Source organism: Leptodactylus fuscus, chromosome 3, assembly GCF_031893055.1.
Source record: "Leptodactylus fuscus isolate aLepFus1 chromosome 3, aLepFus1.hap2, whole genome shotgun sequence".
Classification (NCBI taxonomy): domain Eukaryota; kingdom Metazoa; phylum Chordata; class Amphibia; order Anura; family Leptodactylidae; genus Leptodactylus; species Leptodactylus fuscus.
In genome coordinates, this window is record NC_134267.1 from 3,381,719 (window position 1) to 3,398,809 (window position 17,091).

General features: G+C 47.1%; 2 protein-coding genes across 3 annotated transcripts in view; both read right to left on the reverse strand.

The window, feature by feature from the left end:
- The window catches only part of OTX1 (orthodenticle homeobox 1), a 388,453-nt gene that overhangs the window by 50,055 nt on the left and 321,307 nt on the right, over positions 1 to 17,091 (reverse strand). The window lies entirely within an intron of this gene.
- Positions 1 to 17,091, reverse strand: part of UGP2 (UDP-glucose pyrophosphorylase 2) — a 66,921-nt gene that overhangs the window by 48,006 nt on the left and 1,824 nt on the right. The window contains exon 1 of one of the 2 annotated variants that reach the window (XM_075266965.1): positions 13,280 to 13,614. The exons of the other annotated variant lie outside the window; for it this stretch is intronic. Within the exon in view, the coding sequence (XP_075123066.1) occupies positions 13,280 to 13,298 (19 nt within the window). The 5' untranslated portion in view covers positions 13,299 to 13,614. Of the gene's footprint in view, positions 1 to 13,279; positions 13,615 to 17,091 lie in introns of those variants that run through there. 2 annotated transcript variants of the gene reach the window in all.

Sequence of the window (17,091 nt, forward strand, 5' to 3'; positions counted from 1 at the left end):
CACTTCACAACCGAAGCTCGGGAAACAGCGGCAACCCTCCTCCACATCACAACCGAAGCTCAGGTAAGAGCGGTAACCCTCCTCCACATCACAACCGAAGCTCGGGTAAGAGCGGTAACCCTCCTCCACATCACAACCGAAGCTCGGGTAAGAGCGATAACCCTCCTCCACATCACAACCGAAGCTCGGGTAAGAGCGGTAACCCTCCTCCACATCACAACCGAGGCTCGGGTAAGAGCGGTAACCCTCCTCCACATCACAACCGAAGCTCAGGTAAGAGCGGTAACCCTCCTCCACATCACAACCGAAGCTCGGGTAAGAGCGGTAACCCTCCTCCACATCACAACCGAAGCTCGGGAAACAGCGGAAACCCTCCTCCACATCACAGCCGAAGCTCGGGAAACAGCGGTAACCCTCCTCCACATCACAACCGAAGCTCGGGAAACAGCGGAAACCCTCCTCCACATCACAGCCGAAGCTCGGGAAACAGCGGAAACCCTCCTCCACATCACAACCGAAGCTCGGGTAAGAGCGGTAACCCTCCTCCACATCACCAGACAACCATCCGCCTCGCGTACCTACACCTTTGGCTCACAACATACTTTCGAGGGATCTCACAAACGCTCTTTAGTCCTTCAAGGAGACGCATTTTTACTACAAGTTACTTTGGAGACAAGTGTTGTCGCCCAAATAGTTGGTTAATACATGCAGAGAGCAAATAAGCTGCCATCCTAAATCAGGAATACGAGGAAAGACCCGACCACTACAAGAAGGTCTCTCTGTTTCCGGAGAACTAAGAATTTCCATGGAATTATCTCGCTAATAAACAGAAGCATCTACAACCGCAACGCTTTCAGCTTTACATAGATCTCTTCTCCAAGGAAACTGATGAGGAACGACGGAAAAAGACTCCAACTTTTTTCTGTAGACTTCTCTTCTGTGAAAAGCAGATCCGTTTTTTTGTTCTTTTTCTGAATTTTCGATGTTTCCGGGTCTGTGACTCATAGACTTTCATAGGTTCACAAAAAAAAATTACTGATGTCTACATGAACATATTGAAATGAATGGGCACATATGGCGTCCGCGACATTTAATGTGGAACGAAGGGCTTAGGCTCCGGTCACATTAGCCACATACATATTATTATGATGGGTCAGTTTAGAAACAGATGCCGAGGAGCTAACGGGGGACCTGTCAGGTTTCCATATAGACCAGAATGTCTTCGGCTCTGTTCACATTAGTATGTAATATTTCTGACAGCGGGCGCAGCGCTGTCTGCAGAACAAATAATGGGAACTCGACAGATCCCTTCTTAAAAGTCAAAAGCAAAGACCTGAAATAAATCCTTTATAGCTGTCACATCCCTGTAAGGAATAGAAGACGTGACAGTGGCGCACACAGCCGAAAGGTCGCTATACCCCAGCTGTCGGCAGAATGCTCGCTAGGCCATCAGCTTCTCTTAAGCCTCATACACATTCGGCATCACTTCTCTATGACCAGAGGAGATAACTCGCTGCTCGGCCCTGCTGGTGGCTGCTTATCTGCATGGAGAACAAAGATTGGGAATGTTGAAATCCAACATGCTGACCCTTCCTCATCCCGCTGACGTCTGCTGTCGGGGAAGACTCAGCGGGGTCACCCACCATTTATCTGTATGGACACCTTACAGAGAGAGTCTGTCACCAGAACTCAGACAGATAGATGGGATGAACTGGTTAGGGTCACGCTCATATCACCTGTCACACTCACCGCTGCTCATACTCTCAGCGCATGCACAGTACAGGTGACCGTCTAGGCAAGAATCACAGCAATACTGCGCATGCACCAAGAATATCAGCAGTGGCGAGTATGAAAGAACTCAGGGCCTCCAGGAATATTACTAAAAATGGTGGCATCTCAGCAAGGACAACGATTCATGAGTGAGAAACATGATTTAAGTGACCCTAACCTAACTGTGGAGTTGGGTTGGCTTGCTGGGTTCTGTTGATCCTGTCTTATCCATTTGCAGGGTTGGGTGACACCCCGGGTTCTGGTGACCCCAACCTATCTATATGTAGGGTTGGGTGACACCCCGGGTTCTGGTGACCCCAACCTATCTATATGTAGGGTTGGGTGACACCCCGGGTTCTGGTGACCCCATCCTATCTAAATGCAGGGTTAGGTGACCCTATCCTATCTATATGCAGGGTTGGGTGACACCCCGGGTTCTGCCCAACTCAGACCAGGCATTTTACTGGTCAATAAAAACAAAACCCAACACATGAATCCCTTCGGCTATGTTCACTCTACTGCTTGTAATGTCTGTTGCAGGAATGGGGTAAATGCAGGCGCACACCTGATGGAGGGGGCTCTGTCTACATCTATCATGTAATGTCCATAGCTTTCATCCTATAATGGATGAGATCAATGGACATTCAATACCCATAGTGTGACCTATCCTTCTAGGTTTATTGGATAGACGTCACATGACGCTACATTTTTCATTTTCCCATCATCCATCCTAAATCCACAGCTTCATCCAGATTATTGTACTAATCGTGTAGCCATAATGACACGGGATCATCATCACTATATGCCGGATACAAAGCTGCAAGCTAAAAATACTCGCACGCTCAAGGTCAAACATACGTAACCCTAAGATGCCTCAAGAAGGCCTGAACGTAAATGGTGAACATATCGGCTCCAGTCAAAAGGAGATCAAAGCCAATGCACAACATTTTTTTTAAAAAAAAAATCCTTTAAAAAAAGTTTCTATATTATTATAGGAACCCAATGACTCCTCCAAGGGCTCTCTCGAAAATCCTTGCAGAAGACGCTAGAAGTGTCCGTATCTCAGGGCTTCTTACGAGAACTCAATTTCTTCTACCTTAATAAAGAAACCAAAAGAAGTCGTCGCAGTCGTGGTAGAAAGATGGCCAAACGTATGGGCGGAGTTATCAAAAAACTTTCCCAGTATTACTGGGATGACTTGATAGACTGGGTTGAAAAGTGAATGGAGAGAGCCGCGCATGCGCAGTCACAGCCCCGATCCTACAGGCCATGCTCCAGGCAGGACAGGGGGGTTTAAGGAGGCTGTCACTTTAAAGAAAAGCGAAGGTCTCAAAAGTACGACCAATATCTATCACACATCTATGTCTAAAATAAGAATACCCCTTTATCATTCCCAGCCTGGTGCAGGGGGGCGTATACATGACCAGCCATGACGTTATGGACCTGGGGAATGGGGAAGCAGGACTCCCCTGTTCTGGTGATGGGAGGTGAACAACCACATAGGCAATACTCCTTTATGGCTCTGATTTTGGAGATTGTGTGACACCCTGTGACATTGCACCTAATGTTAGTGAATGGAGCTGCACGGTCACCGAAAGGTTGATGCAACCAAAACACTTGCCAAGATTGCTGTACACATCAGATTATCATCGAATAAAATGGCCAAATTTGACCAAATGGTTATGTAAAGTGCCAACGGGTTTTAGTCTGCCAAAAATATGTATGTCTGGTGTGACAGGCGGCCAACCTGCGCGGACTCATCGCACATTTGTTATTTATTTTTTGTTCTAAACTGCTTGCCGACTAGCCATGGACTATATACTGTATGTGCAGCACCAACTCACTGCAACAATGGAAGGACAATACAGCAATGGATGGACTAGACAGAGATCAATGGGTGCGGAGCTGCAGTGATGGAAGCAAATCTGTACAGCTGGTCCGTGTGGGGGCCAGCATTGAGCCCCCCCACCAATCAGGTATTTATGGCCTATCCCAGAACCTAAAACCTTCACTCTGGACAACCCCTTTAAAGGGAACCTGTCAGGGCAATTTGGGCCACTAAACCAGCCACAGGTACTTATGGACTGGGGGGAGGGTTAGTGTCCTATTTCACCCTGTTAAAGTCCTGTGTGCCCGCAAAAAAAATCTTTAAAGTCACACTGCCATTGTGTTCTTCACCTCAGCTCAGCGCGCATGCGCCGTATTTCCAGCATTTACACATTAAAATTGGGGCATCCATCCATCCTCGGCCTGACTGAAGAACAGCGCAGGCGCCGGGAGCACCAAAGGGAGTCCAATGAGACTCAGACTCCTCTCTAAGTATATACAGTGAAAATGGCCTGATCATGAAGGGGTTAATGAATAAACCGCCCCCTGATTGGTCAGTTTCGTGTTCATGTGAACGGCCCCATCATCACCAGTCAGCGTTCCCATGTGATCATTGCTCAATATATTTTGTAACCGAGTCCTAGTTTTGGCAAACACCTCTGTGATGACTAAGGGGGACTCGGCAATCTCTAGCCCCAACCTCACCGATACCCATGTGATTCTACGGAGTGTTTCACCACAACAAATGTAATGAATGTGAACTGCGCTTTACAAGCCTCATTTACTGAACAATTCCCCGAACCTTCACATTTCCCGGAGAACTAATAAGGGCCGATGCGACCGATCCACGGTCTCCGAGTCTCTAGTGTCACCGATGTTCTTGACTATTTATGTCCAATGTGCGACTAGAGCTCATTTAATAAATTCTTACACCTTTCCTGGAACCAAACACAGCCAGTATTTACATGTGACCTCCGCTTCCAGTCTGTACTGTCGCCTACATAATTAGGGATTCCGTTCGTGGCACGCTTTGCAGAGCACTAATTAAAAACTTTTAGAAAAGCGTGTTACTGAGCCCTGTTCACACCCTTTGGAGAGTGTCACTTTTATTTGTTGCAAAGTAATCAGATTATTTTTTTTCCTTCATTTTGGTTTGGTTAATTACGGCTCATTAGACAGAGATTCCCATAGAAACCAAGCCGCGATATTTTAAGACTCCACCTGATGTCAGTAAAACGAAACATACGCAGAGTCTCAGTATTATTAAAAGGAAGAGTAAGCATTTCTAGAAAACCACCGGTGTAAAAACTTGGTCGTAATGTATCCGACTAACGGCGGCCTGAGATACGGGGGGAGATACAGTAGGAGACAACAATGTAACAAACGTCACCTCTGTGCCTGGTATGTCCGTTACAGGACCAGAACAACGGACAGCAAAAATAGCAAACCCCAACAGTGTCCAACAGACTGCAGTGACTAGAACCGGATCCTTGACGAGTCCCTTCTTTTAATCTAAAACCACAAAAAAAGTCATTTCTAGAACTTTTCTACGTAACAGAGACGTGAGCCCAGCCCAAGGCTCTGTACACACAATGTTTAATTAGAATTTATTTTCTGTACATTTTTCTAAAAGTTTTTAATTAGTGTTCTGCAAACACAGAATCCCTAATTATTGAGGCGAAAGTACGGACTGGAAGAAGAGGTGACATGTAAATACTGGCGGTGTTCGGTTCCAGGAAGGCGGTAAGAATAGATTATATGAGCTCTAGGCAAACAATGGAGAGAAAGCGTCCAGAACATCGCTGACACGTATGACCGATAAGACACGCCAAAATGTTTCCCTGACCTCTCAGAGTCTCCGTCCAACCAGTGGGGAAATGGTTTGGTATGAAGCTAGTGTATGGTGCAAAAAAGTCTGGGTAACACTAATTTATAGGACCGCCAGCTTTATAGGGCCACCAACTGATAGGGCCACCAACTGATAGGGCCACCAACTGATAGGGCCACCAACTGATAGGGCCACCAACTGATAGGGCCACCAACTGATAGGGCCGCCAGCTTTATAGGACCGCCAGCTTTATAGGGACTGCAGCACTCTGATAAGTTTGGTGGTCTCACGGCTACTGACCATACACATTGCCATAAATTGTTTAGTACTGCAGCTAAACTTTATACACTTGAATGGGACTGAGCCACAAATAAGTCACGTGACTGGTGGATGCGACGTCACTGACCTGCAAAGTGGAGGCAGCGCCACTGTTGTCATTACAAACTACTAACCTGTGGGGGTCTCCGTTGTCGGCCCCCCCAATGATCAGATAACCCTAAAGATAGGTCACCAATATTTTAGCTCCGGAGAACCTATAATGTTGTACCCAGAGATGTCCTACAACGTATCCGAACCCTATTGTAAGCCGCATGTAGACGAGCACATAATACGTGTACGAGAAGAGAATATAACCTCAACTACAAAGTGAAGTCCTGCGGGGACATATCGTACGGTAACATTACTCCTCGAGAAAGAACGAGCAGAGGTCACCGCACCATTTGTTACACATGACGTCTTGGGGGGGATTCAAGTATATTTATAACCTGAGGATTAATGGACTGAACAAAAGGTCATATAAAAAGAATATATAAAAATATCCAGATCGGTTACCTGGAGGTCAGGACACCATAAGGCCCCATTCACATTGCTCTACTCCCAAGAAACCCATAAGACCGAGCTGTGGCGAGTACCATTATAGACCGCATTATACAGCACTAAGCCTAAGGGTCACGGTCGTAGCTTCACTATGTCCTATAAGGTGTAAGGTTATGACAACAAGGCAAATTGTAGTCGCGTAACTCAAGATTGCAATGTTACTGCTCAGGATAGGTCCTCGCTAAGGGACCAGCGGGCAGACAACAACGCGGCAGATCCGTGGAGCTCGTACAAGTGCTGTGACCTCTTCACTGTTTACATTGAGTGGTTCATAGAGGCCAAACACTGTAATGTGCGCCTTGTCCCATACAAGAGAACGGGATGAGGCCGCCACGAAGCACGAACTATAAACCGTGAAGACGTCACGATGCTTGCACAGTTTCTCCGAGCAATGGATCTGCAGGGTTGTTGGAACTGATAAGTATCAGACCCCGCTGATCACGTACTGATGAACTGGACAACCCCTTTAATGTTGTACAACCACAAAATCCTATAGACCGTGTATTCCAGCAACCCACAACAAACACCTTGCTGAACTAATGACAACAACGTTGCAATGCTTAATAGAAAAGAATAGGTCTTATTTTTTATGGGACAAGTTGTACTTTCTACACGTAATATTTCGGGGTACATATATGTTCATATCATTACATATATACACACATGTGATATGTGTGGATTGGATTAATGTATGTGTCTCTAAAAGCTACTCCCCCCCAGTAACATTATAAGGTATATGACGGGTACTACAGGGAAACATTAATAAGCATTTACAATCCAGACTGGCCCGGAGATATTCGGCTATTCACAAGCTCTCACTATACTAACACCAAACTTGGCAATCATGTCGCTGGGGTTGGCAGCAGTGGCACTGAGAGGGTTAAAAGAAGGGATGGTCAAAGCGGCACCCTGCAAAATCAACCCGACATCAAGAACATGAAGGTGAACCAACTGCCTGAGATAGAAGAGGATGTGGTGAAACCTAATGGCAATATACAATGCAATATACAGCCGTACAAGAGTCCTGGGGGCGCTGCACACAAGTGCTGTATATCAAACAGGCTCAGCAGTTCTCGAAGGCGACTTTTCCTGGGCCAAAAGCCAAAAGCCATTGATCTGAACCAGGCTTATGCTGAAAAAAACTCTACAGGAAGAGAAGGCTAAACCTCGCGCCATTTGTAGAGTTATTAATCCTTTCCTGCCGCTTGTATGGCTCATGGACTACTGACACCAAGACACGGCTAGGAGTCCAACTCCAGGCACAAAGGTCAGGCCGGTAAATCCGCCAAACACACGGACTGGGTGGAACTCTGTTGTGTGAATCCAGCCCTAAAGTCAAGTCGGCCCATTGCTTTTATTTGTTGGTGGCTCATCGTAGAGCGAACGGGTGGTTAAGCCACAATATCAACGTGACATGCCAAAAATGTCTTATAAGTTTATAACCTACCACCAATCCACAGAATAGATAAGAATATAATCGGTGGTGGGGGGGGGGGTCTGACCATGATCAGAATAACAAGGGTCTTGTGCGCCCGACTAGAGGGAGCGATGGTTGACCTCACACTCTGAAGCTCTATTCAGACTCTATGGGACAAGTCCTGCACTCCACCATCACTGGCAGGGCTCTACCCTCACTCCATCCAACCAGAGGACACAGTAGCCCCACTGTCACTATTGGGAGGGTCCCAGAAAGAAGTTACTGAAGAATAACATTATTGTATAAGTAAAACACCGCAATGTCCTACAGATCAATGACAAACTATTACTAGGACCAAAATAATTCACCTTAATCTTAGAACTCACAGGGGTCCCTACAATCCGTCGCCCATCACTGAAACCATTGTGACATATTCTATCTATAGGACACACCTCATAGTAATGACCTAGGACTAGATTAGTTGCTGAGCTGGTCTAACATACCCAGGAAGGAATTCAGGGCTTGGGGTTGTTATTGTGGCAAGTGTCAGTTTTGCCTTGTTTCACACCTATGTCAACTATGTCGATGTCACAAATGTCACTCGGCAAGTCAGGAATTTGGTATATGTAGTTACAACCATAGGAGGAAAAAAAATAAATCGAGCCCATAGACCAACAAGGGGTGCAGAATAAGAATTATAGGCCGGGAATAGAATACTAGGCGAGGATTACACATTAGGTATCTTACCATGACACAGTCTCTAAGCCCCCGTACATTGCAAGGGGGAAAAAGCCTCATAATACAGAATACAACGGACCAGGACAAGCTTTTACTCTTTATGACAAATTCATATGGAATACAATATGCAATTATTATATTTTTGGTGGTCATTTTTAGTGATCATCTGATTTTGGGAGCCAACAGTGCCAAAACTATACAGTGGACAGAGCCAGAAGCAGAAAGCTCCATCCACTGTGTAGTGGCCATTCCTTATTTCTCCATCACATGAATGGGAACAGCAATAACCCAATACTACCAGTATACAGTGGACAGAGCACTTTTCTTCTGGCTCCATCCACTGTATAGTGAATTTGATGTGGATAAGTCTTCAGTATCCAATGCCTGGAGGAGGGGTCTAACAATGTATGCACACTTGGCCCAATGGGAGCGACGAGGTATAACTGTATGCTGAAACGGCTGAGAGGTATTGGCGGTGTAGGGGCACTTATTTATTGTGGTCCGCTCAGGATTTGGTCTGGCCCGGAGATATAGCATTAGATATAATGGCATTGGGGTTGGAAATTGGGCAAGTCCAATAAGTGCCCTGGAATAAGCACACATACACCCGAGTCTCACCAATGTCACATTATCCGGCAGAAGTTGTAGATAACCGCCAGACAATCCCGACACGTAACGTTACTGGCCAGACCCTTCAGGTGCCTGACACCATTATGTCAATCCTTTATCAGTATACACAGTGCAGATCCCACATAGGTGACCCCTCACTCCTATTACACCGCATACACTATATCTATCAGACAAGACAATCCCACTGATGGCAAGTGAATTGGATTGCCCTGGAAATCTCGCTGTGATAAATAATCCTGATATTCTGCCGTTTGCCTGGGGTTACTAAGAGGCTTATGCTGGGCAGTGAAACACTCGCACATTTCTTCATCAAAATTGCAGTATTAACGATGTTATTGCATAATGGAAAAGTCAGCTCATAAGTAGAAGTCTACACAGGGCCGAATATGTGGTCAGGACCGGGCGGCGGGCGAGTCACACACCCAGAGATAGAGCAGCATGTTCAGACAGTGAAACATTCATGCAGATTCTAGCACACGTATCAGATCCACACTGCCATTCATCCAGACCCATCGCAGCACCCCGACAGCAGAAATCCAAGGGACCTCTGCAGACTGCACGGCAGATCTCTGATGGAAAAATCCGCCATCTGATCTCTAACCCTCTGACGCCAATCTTAAGACAACACTTAGACACGTTAGAAACTAACAGTAATGTTGGTGAGGCTCCATACACTGGGATCTCCCACCAATCCAAGAACAAAGGGGTAAAGAACATGAACCTACCAGAACTCAATCCATGGATGTATTCACACACGGCAGATGGGCGCAATAAGAGCAAAAAAAGGAAAGAAGTTTTGACTGTTTTTGGAGAAGTTTCTTAATCTTACAGGTGACATGGTAACTAAATGAAGAAACTCCAAAATCATCAAAACTAAGCGCAGTTTCTGACAACAGTTTTAACAGCGTGTAAATGTATCCTTAGTATTAGGCAACGAGTCAAATCTATCACAGTGCCGCACATTTTCCCCTCGTGAATCGCTACCTCCGTGGGTGAAATGTCACCTGTTACTATACAAATGAGCTCTTTGGTGCAATGAAAGCCTTGCCATTGATCCAAAGTGGTAAGCAGCAACTCCCTCATCATTCCAAGGGGCTCATTTGCAGACTGACAAAACCAGCAATATCTCCGTGAGAGGCGATTCACAAGGAGAAAACACTATTTGATTCAGGTGACAGTAACCTATCTATCTGCAGGGCTGGGGTGATATGCTGGGTCTGGTGACAGTAACCTATCTATCTGCAGGGCTGGGGTGATATGCTGGTTCTGGTGACAGTAACCTATCTATCTGCAGGGCTGGGGTGATATGCTGGGTCTGGTGACCATAACCTATCTATCTGCAGGGCTGGGGTGATATACTGGTTCTGGTGACAGTAACCTATCTATCTGCAGGGCTGGGGTGATATGCTGGTTCTGGTGACAGTAACCTATCTATCTGCAGGGCTGGGGTGATATACTGGTTCTGGTGACCATAACCTATCTATCTGCAGGGCTGGGGTGATATGCTGGTTCTGGTGACCGTAACCTATCTATCTGCAGGGCTGGGGTGATATGCTGGTTCTGGTGACAGTAACCTATCTATCTGCAGGGCTGGGGTGATATGCTGGTTCTGGTGACAGTAACCTATCTATCTGCAGGGCTGGGGTGATACGCTGGGTCTGGTGACCATAACCTATCTATCTGCAGGGCTGAGGTGATATGCTGGGTCTGGTGACAGTAACCTATCTATCTGCAGGGCTGGGGTGATATGCTGGTTCTGGTGACCATAACCTATCTATCTGCAGGGCTGGGGTGATATGCTGGTTCTGGTGACAGTAACCTATCTATCTGCAGGGCTGGGGTGATATGCTGGGTCTGGTGACAGTAACCTATCTATCTGCAGGGCTGGGGTGATATGCTGGTTCTGGTGACAGTAACCTATCTATCTGCAGGGCTGGGGTGATATGTTGGTTCTGGTGACAGTAACCTATCTATCTGCAGGGCTGGGGTGATATGCTGGTTCTGGTGACAGTAACCTATCTATCTGCAGGGCTGGGGTGATATGCTGGTTCTGGTGACAGTAACCTATCTGCAGGGCTGGGGTGATATGCTGGTTCTGGGGACAGTAACCTATCTATCTGCAGGGCTGGGGTGATATGCTGGTACTGGTGACAGTAACCTATCTATCTGCAGGGCTGGGGTGATATGCTGGTACTGGTGACAGTAACCTATCTATCTGCAGGGCTGGGGTGATATGCTGGTTCTGGTGACAGTAACCTATCTATCTGCAGGGCTGGGGTGATATGCTGGTTCTGGTGACAGTAACCTATCTATCTGCAGGACTGGGGTGATATGCTGGGTCTGGTGACAGTAACCTATCTATCTGCAGGACTGGGGTGATATGCTGGGTCTGGTGACAGTAACCTATCTATCTGCAGGACTGGGGTGATATGCTGGGTCTGGTGACAGTAACCTATCTATCTGCAGGACTGGGGTGATATGCTGGGTCTGGTGACAGTAACCTATCTATCTGCAGGGCTGGGGTGATATGCTGGTTCTGGTGACAGTAACCTATCTGCAGGGCTGGGGTGATATGCTGGTTCTGGGGACAGTAACCTATCTATCTGCAGGGCTGGGGTGATATGCTGGTTCTGGTGACAGTAACCTATCTATCTGCAGGACTGGGGTGATATGCTGGTTCTGGTGACAGTAACCTATCTATCTGCAGGACTGGGGTGATATGCTGGGTCTGGTGACAGTAACCTATCTATCTGCAGGGCTGGGGTGATATGCTGGGACTGGTGACAGTAACCTATCTATCTGCAGGGCTGGGGTGATATGCTGGTTCTGGTGACAGTAACCTATCTATCTGCAGGGCTGGGGTGATATGCTGGTTCTGGTGACAGACTCCACTTTTCCTATAATAAGGCACACAATAGTATGTAATAGACAATAAATTTGGCACGTGGCTGATACATCGGTTATTTGTCTGCCACATAGTAAACCTTCCCTTGTGTATTCGGACAATATTTTTCTACCTAAAAGTAACATCTAGTTGGAACTGTTTTTTTTTTTCTTATCAAGGAAGTTTTGTTAGAAACAGCTACAAGAATGTTACATGTGAATCCTGCCCTAATGTCATACTATGTAATGAATGAAGACGTGCACAAGAAGCCGAGCGATACAAACAACCCGCAGGACGACTATTACACCGTACAGCAGCTGGAGGTTGTGCACTATTCACACTTGTACTAGCAGCAATATGTCTCAATGTCATGGTGTTACTACAAGGACGGCTCCTCACACCCTGGGAATATGTAGAGACCTATCTATTCATCCTGTATGGATTGCTGGCTGGATAGTGTAGTATGTATATATCTATATGCGAGGGTGTAATTATATATATATGTACATATATCTTACATACACACACAGATACATATCTATCTATCTTACACACTTATATATATTATACACACTTCATATACTGTATACACCCTGCGATTCCCTGACATCACAGCTTATGTATTACCAGTCTCTATAGAACTACTATATAGGCGTCTACTTCTGAACTATCTCTAGGTATCTGTACATATAGCAGCGGTATTCTATATACACCCATATACCTGCAGTCTTCTTAAACTCAGTCCATGTAAATCCATAGGGGCTGCAAGTTCTTCGCTACGTATTTCCTTCCTGACAGTATTTGCACAGAGCGTGCAATAAATACAGCCATGACCGGCACCAGAGCCCCCCATCCAGTGGCCAGCAGCCCCCGCCGGGGCCGTGCACAGGCAGAGCATATAGCCGAGCCTTGTGCCTGTATACAAACATGTATGGATCCGAGTGTTACAGCAATGCAGCAGTCATCTATGCTCCAGCTATGACCTCCACATCCTGACGACTAGTTCCTGCTATTTCACAAGTCAGGAATCAGGGATCCAGACCACGTCCACAGCTCGGCGGCGGCGGCAGCACCACGACAGGTTAATGGCTCCCACTAAATACATTATTAAACCCCTATGCAACACATCCAGCACCGCCGCTGTCACATCTCCCTCCATGACCCCAGTGCAGGCATCCGGCTACAACCATCACACATCCCAAGCCCCGGCTGACTGATAAGCACCCATCCAAAGGTTACCTGCCATATTGTTAACCCCTCCGCTACCACAGCGCAGCAATTCCCAACTACATACATACAATCCACTTACCAGTTGCAAGAGACGACATGTTTGTAAAATCTTTGGCACCGTCACGGTTAGGGCTAGGAGGGTGACACTTGAGTCAATTAGGAAGTGGCACCAATCAGCGGGCATTAATATGGGCTTCCAAGTAGGAGGTAACGCAAATTCCTGTAGAGTGGGGGATGTTCTCCTCCCCCACAGATGGGGTGCAGGCAGGGAAAGTTGACTGGCACTAGTGCCCCCTCTGTGTGTACAGCGGCGGTGGCAGCAGCAGCTCCTGTGATGATGCACTGTGCAGGGCTGAGCACTCGACATGCACATTTCATCAATGGGAGTGGGAGTGCCTGCCATGGCATGTGACAGCCCAGAGGACCATAGACTAATAGTGCACGTATTCGCCCTCCTCCTCCTCCTCCTCCTCCTATGAGTAATGTATGTAGTGTGCACGTCCTGCACACAGGATCACCGCATTACACTGCATTCACCGTATATACATAAGCCTCCATTACATCGGATCCCTATACAGCAATACCAGTGCACCCCAGTATGGAGTGGGAATTCTACTCCGCCTTCTGCAAAGCCATCCCAGCAACTGCCACCCACTAGTAACCAGCCAACCACAGACACACACATGCCAGAGGAGGCCACCGGGGCTTCCCAGACTGGATCTGCTTGCAGCAACATTGCAGAACACACATCAGCTCAGCGAAGATCCTTTCCCTCAGCGAACAAAAGGCACCAGTGTCCTTCAGCTGACCTAGATGGTAGATCTGCTGCTGGGAAAGCTGGGTGACAACTCATACGGCCACCCTTAACAGCTCCAGCCTGCTTTCCTTCTGTCCTGAATGGCAGGTATTACAGTGACGTAGGAGACAGGCAGCTGAGTGACAAGCGCTGCGACATTGCGACTACAGGCGGTTTTATTGCCACCCAACTTTTCAAGAATCAGATATAACTAAGACCTTATTCATTCGGCAGGGGTTCACGGCTGTGTGCTGGGGGGGGGGGGGTTTCATGTTTTTTCTTTACAGATCGCACACAGCCCCATTGACATGAATGGATCGATTCACACACGCTTTTTGACGTCACAAGTCCACCCATTTTCAGGGATCCTTCAAGTTATGTCGGACTTCGGAGAACGGATTATACTCAGATGTTCCTCGGATGTGAAAGTCCGACCAGTTCACTCGTTTTCACAGCCAAGTACACGGCATAGTAGTGTGAATAGGCCCTAACACTACAGTCACAGACCAAGTAACTCAGCTGTGCCGTGTCCGTGATAAAAGCGAAATATCATCTATTCTTTTACGGATCGGCATCTTGGGTCCATTTTCATGGACCTGAACAATAGATGGATCACACAGATCCGTGAAATACTCTGCCAAGACTTTATTAACCCTACGACAGACCCCGATTCAACCCTCTCTTATTGACTGTCATGGACCTGGGGGAAACTGGGGGACAGCGTCTGAACCCGCCAATCTAATGATGGGCATTCACATAAGTTTAATATTATATGTATCCGATAATTGTATCGACACCCTACAAGTATGAGGAATAATACAAGGCTAGATGGAATTAGTGACCATGGGACAGAACTCAAAGACTTGTGTCCTTGACGTCTACATATATTCAAGGACATGCTCCAAGATGGCAGCAAGTCAAGAGACTGAAGGAGAAATACCTTGACTATAAGATGCAAATAACTGCCCGCTTTACAGGCCTGCTGCGATTCAAGTTACAGGCTCACGTTTTATCATAGAAGTCAGTGTAAATGTGCGTTACTACAGATGTGGCAGTGCACACCAGCCCCTGTAATTATCCCACAGTTGTAGCTTGTAGCCTCCTGGATTAATGTCGGCAACGCCTGTAAATCTATATCCAATGGATAATTGATATCAAGTAGGAAAATCAGGGTGGTTAGGGGTAGACGGTGGGCAACAACGTACACAGACTTACATAAGGCCGGGGCTACAGACCGATTGTGGCCACAACTTGCATCACATAACCTTAGATTGCTGTGTGACTCCTTCACAAATATAAGTCAATGGATTCGCAGTGTGACCCCAAGGACACAGACTTCAATAAAGTCATTGTGCAATATGGCAACTGGAGACGCAGCCAAAGTCGCCATGTAGCCCTGCTGTAAAGTGTATCTTATATCTGTATAGTACAATGCTGTGCTCAACTGGTGGATCTGACCGAATGGAGAGACAGGGCGCACGTTTGACCATTGCTGCTACCAAGTAGATGGCACGAATTAAGCAATGAAGGGGCCGCAGGATTTGACTAAGCCTAATACTCCATCAAACTGCCGACAGTCAGACCCCCAACAAATCTAATGTTGGCCATACAAATTAGATACAGTAACTGGTGGCCGACCGCTATGTGATACAATCTCTCCATACACACGCATGATCGACCAACCATCCATGGGCCCTAAACAGGTAGATGAATGACAAACACGACCAGACCCCTCCGGAGGCAGTGGGTATCAGGAGATTCCCTATTCGCTTTAGGGGTAAATCAGGGGCACCCCATACACCTTAGACTATCCTGCAGTACCACCAAAATCAGTGAGTTTGTGTAAGGTCAGTTTAAAGTGTATTTTTATGACATACGTGACCTGACTGCCATGTTGTCTTTGTACGGGACACAACAATATTCTCAGTAGCTGCTTATATAGACAGCATATAGGACACGAAGCTGGAGGTCCATATTGTGGACAGTAGGACACCCCACTTCATGCATAGGCTATGGGAATGTGATAGGTTGGGCCCTACTGCACAGATGTCCTAGTTTTTGTTCAGTAGGCATATGAAATGACATTGAAGGCAAATCCCAAGGCCTGACACTAAAATGGCCAACACTTCTGACTTCAGGTGAGTATTCCGAATTCTCTACCAGGCCAGGAAAGTTACTGCGGCACATTGGATCCGGCCAACAGTACCCAGTAGAAAGGAGTTGTGCACCAGACTGTGCACCGTAATTAGATTGGAACAACACGTAACCCTCTATGGGCCCCTCCTGGTCGCCCCCCTAGAGAACCCCCGTCAGATGTTTACACTGTTTCCTTGTTTATTTTAGGCCGGGGCCCCACGTGGAGGTGTCTGGCAGCAACCTATTCCCTTGTCCCTGCTGAGAATTCATGTACGCTCAGCCAAATCAAACATGCAAGTGTATGGGGGGCCCAGCATGAATAGCGGGGGCTGAACCAGCCATCTAAAGTGTATGGGGGGTACAGAATGAGTAGCGGGGGGCTGAACCAGCCATCTAAAGTGTATGGGGGGTACAGAATGAATAGTGGGGGGCTGAAGCAGCCATCTAAAGTGTATGGGGGGCACAGAATGAATAGTGGGGGGCTGAAGCAGCCATCTAAAGTGTATGGGGGGTACAGAATGAGTAGCGGGGGGCTGAACCAGCCATCTAAAGTGTATGGGGGGTACAGAATGAGTAGCGGGGGGCTGAACCAGCCATCTAAAGTGTATGGGGGGTACAGAATGAATAGTGGGGGCTGAACCAGCCATCTAAAGTGTATGGGGGGCACAGAATGAATAGTGGGGGGCTGAAGCAGCCATCTAAAGTGTATGGGGGGGCACAGAATGAATAGTGGGGGCTGAACCAGCCATCTAAAGTGTATGGGGGGCACAGAATGAATAGCGGGGGCTGAACCAGCCATCTAAAGTGTATGGGGGGCACAGAATGAATAGTGGGGGGCTGAAGCAGCCATCTAAAGTGTATGGGGGGGCACAGAATGAGTAGCGGGGGGCTGAACCAGCCATCTAAAGTGTATAGGGGGGCACAGAATGAGTAGTGGGGGCTGAACCAGCCATCTAAAG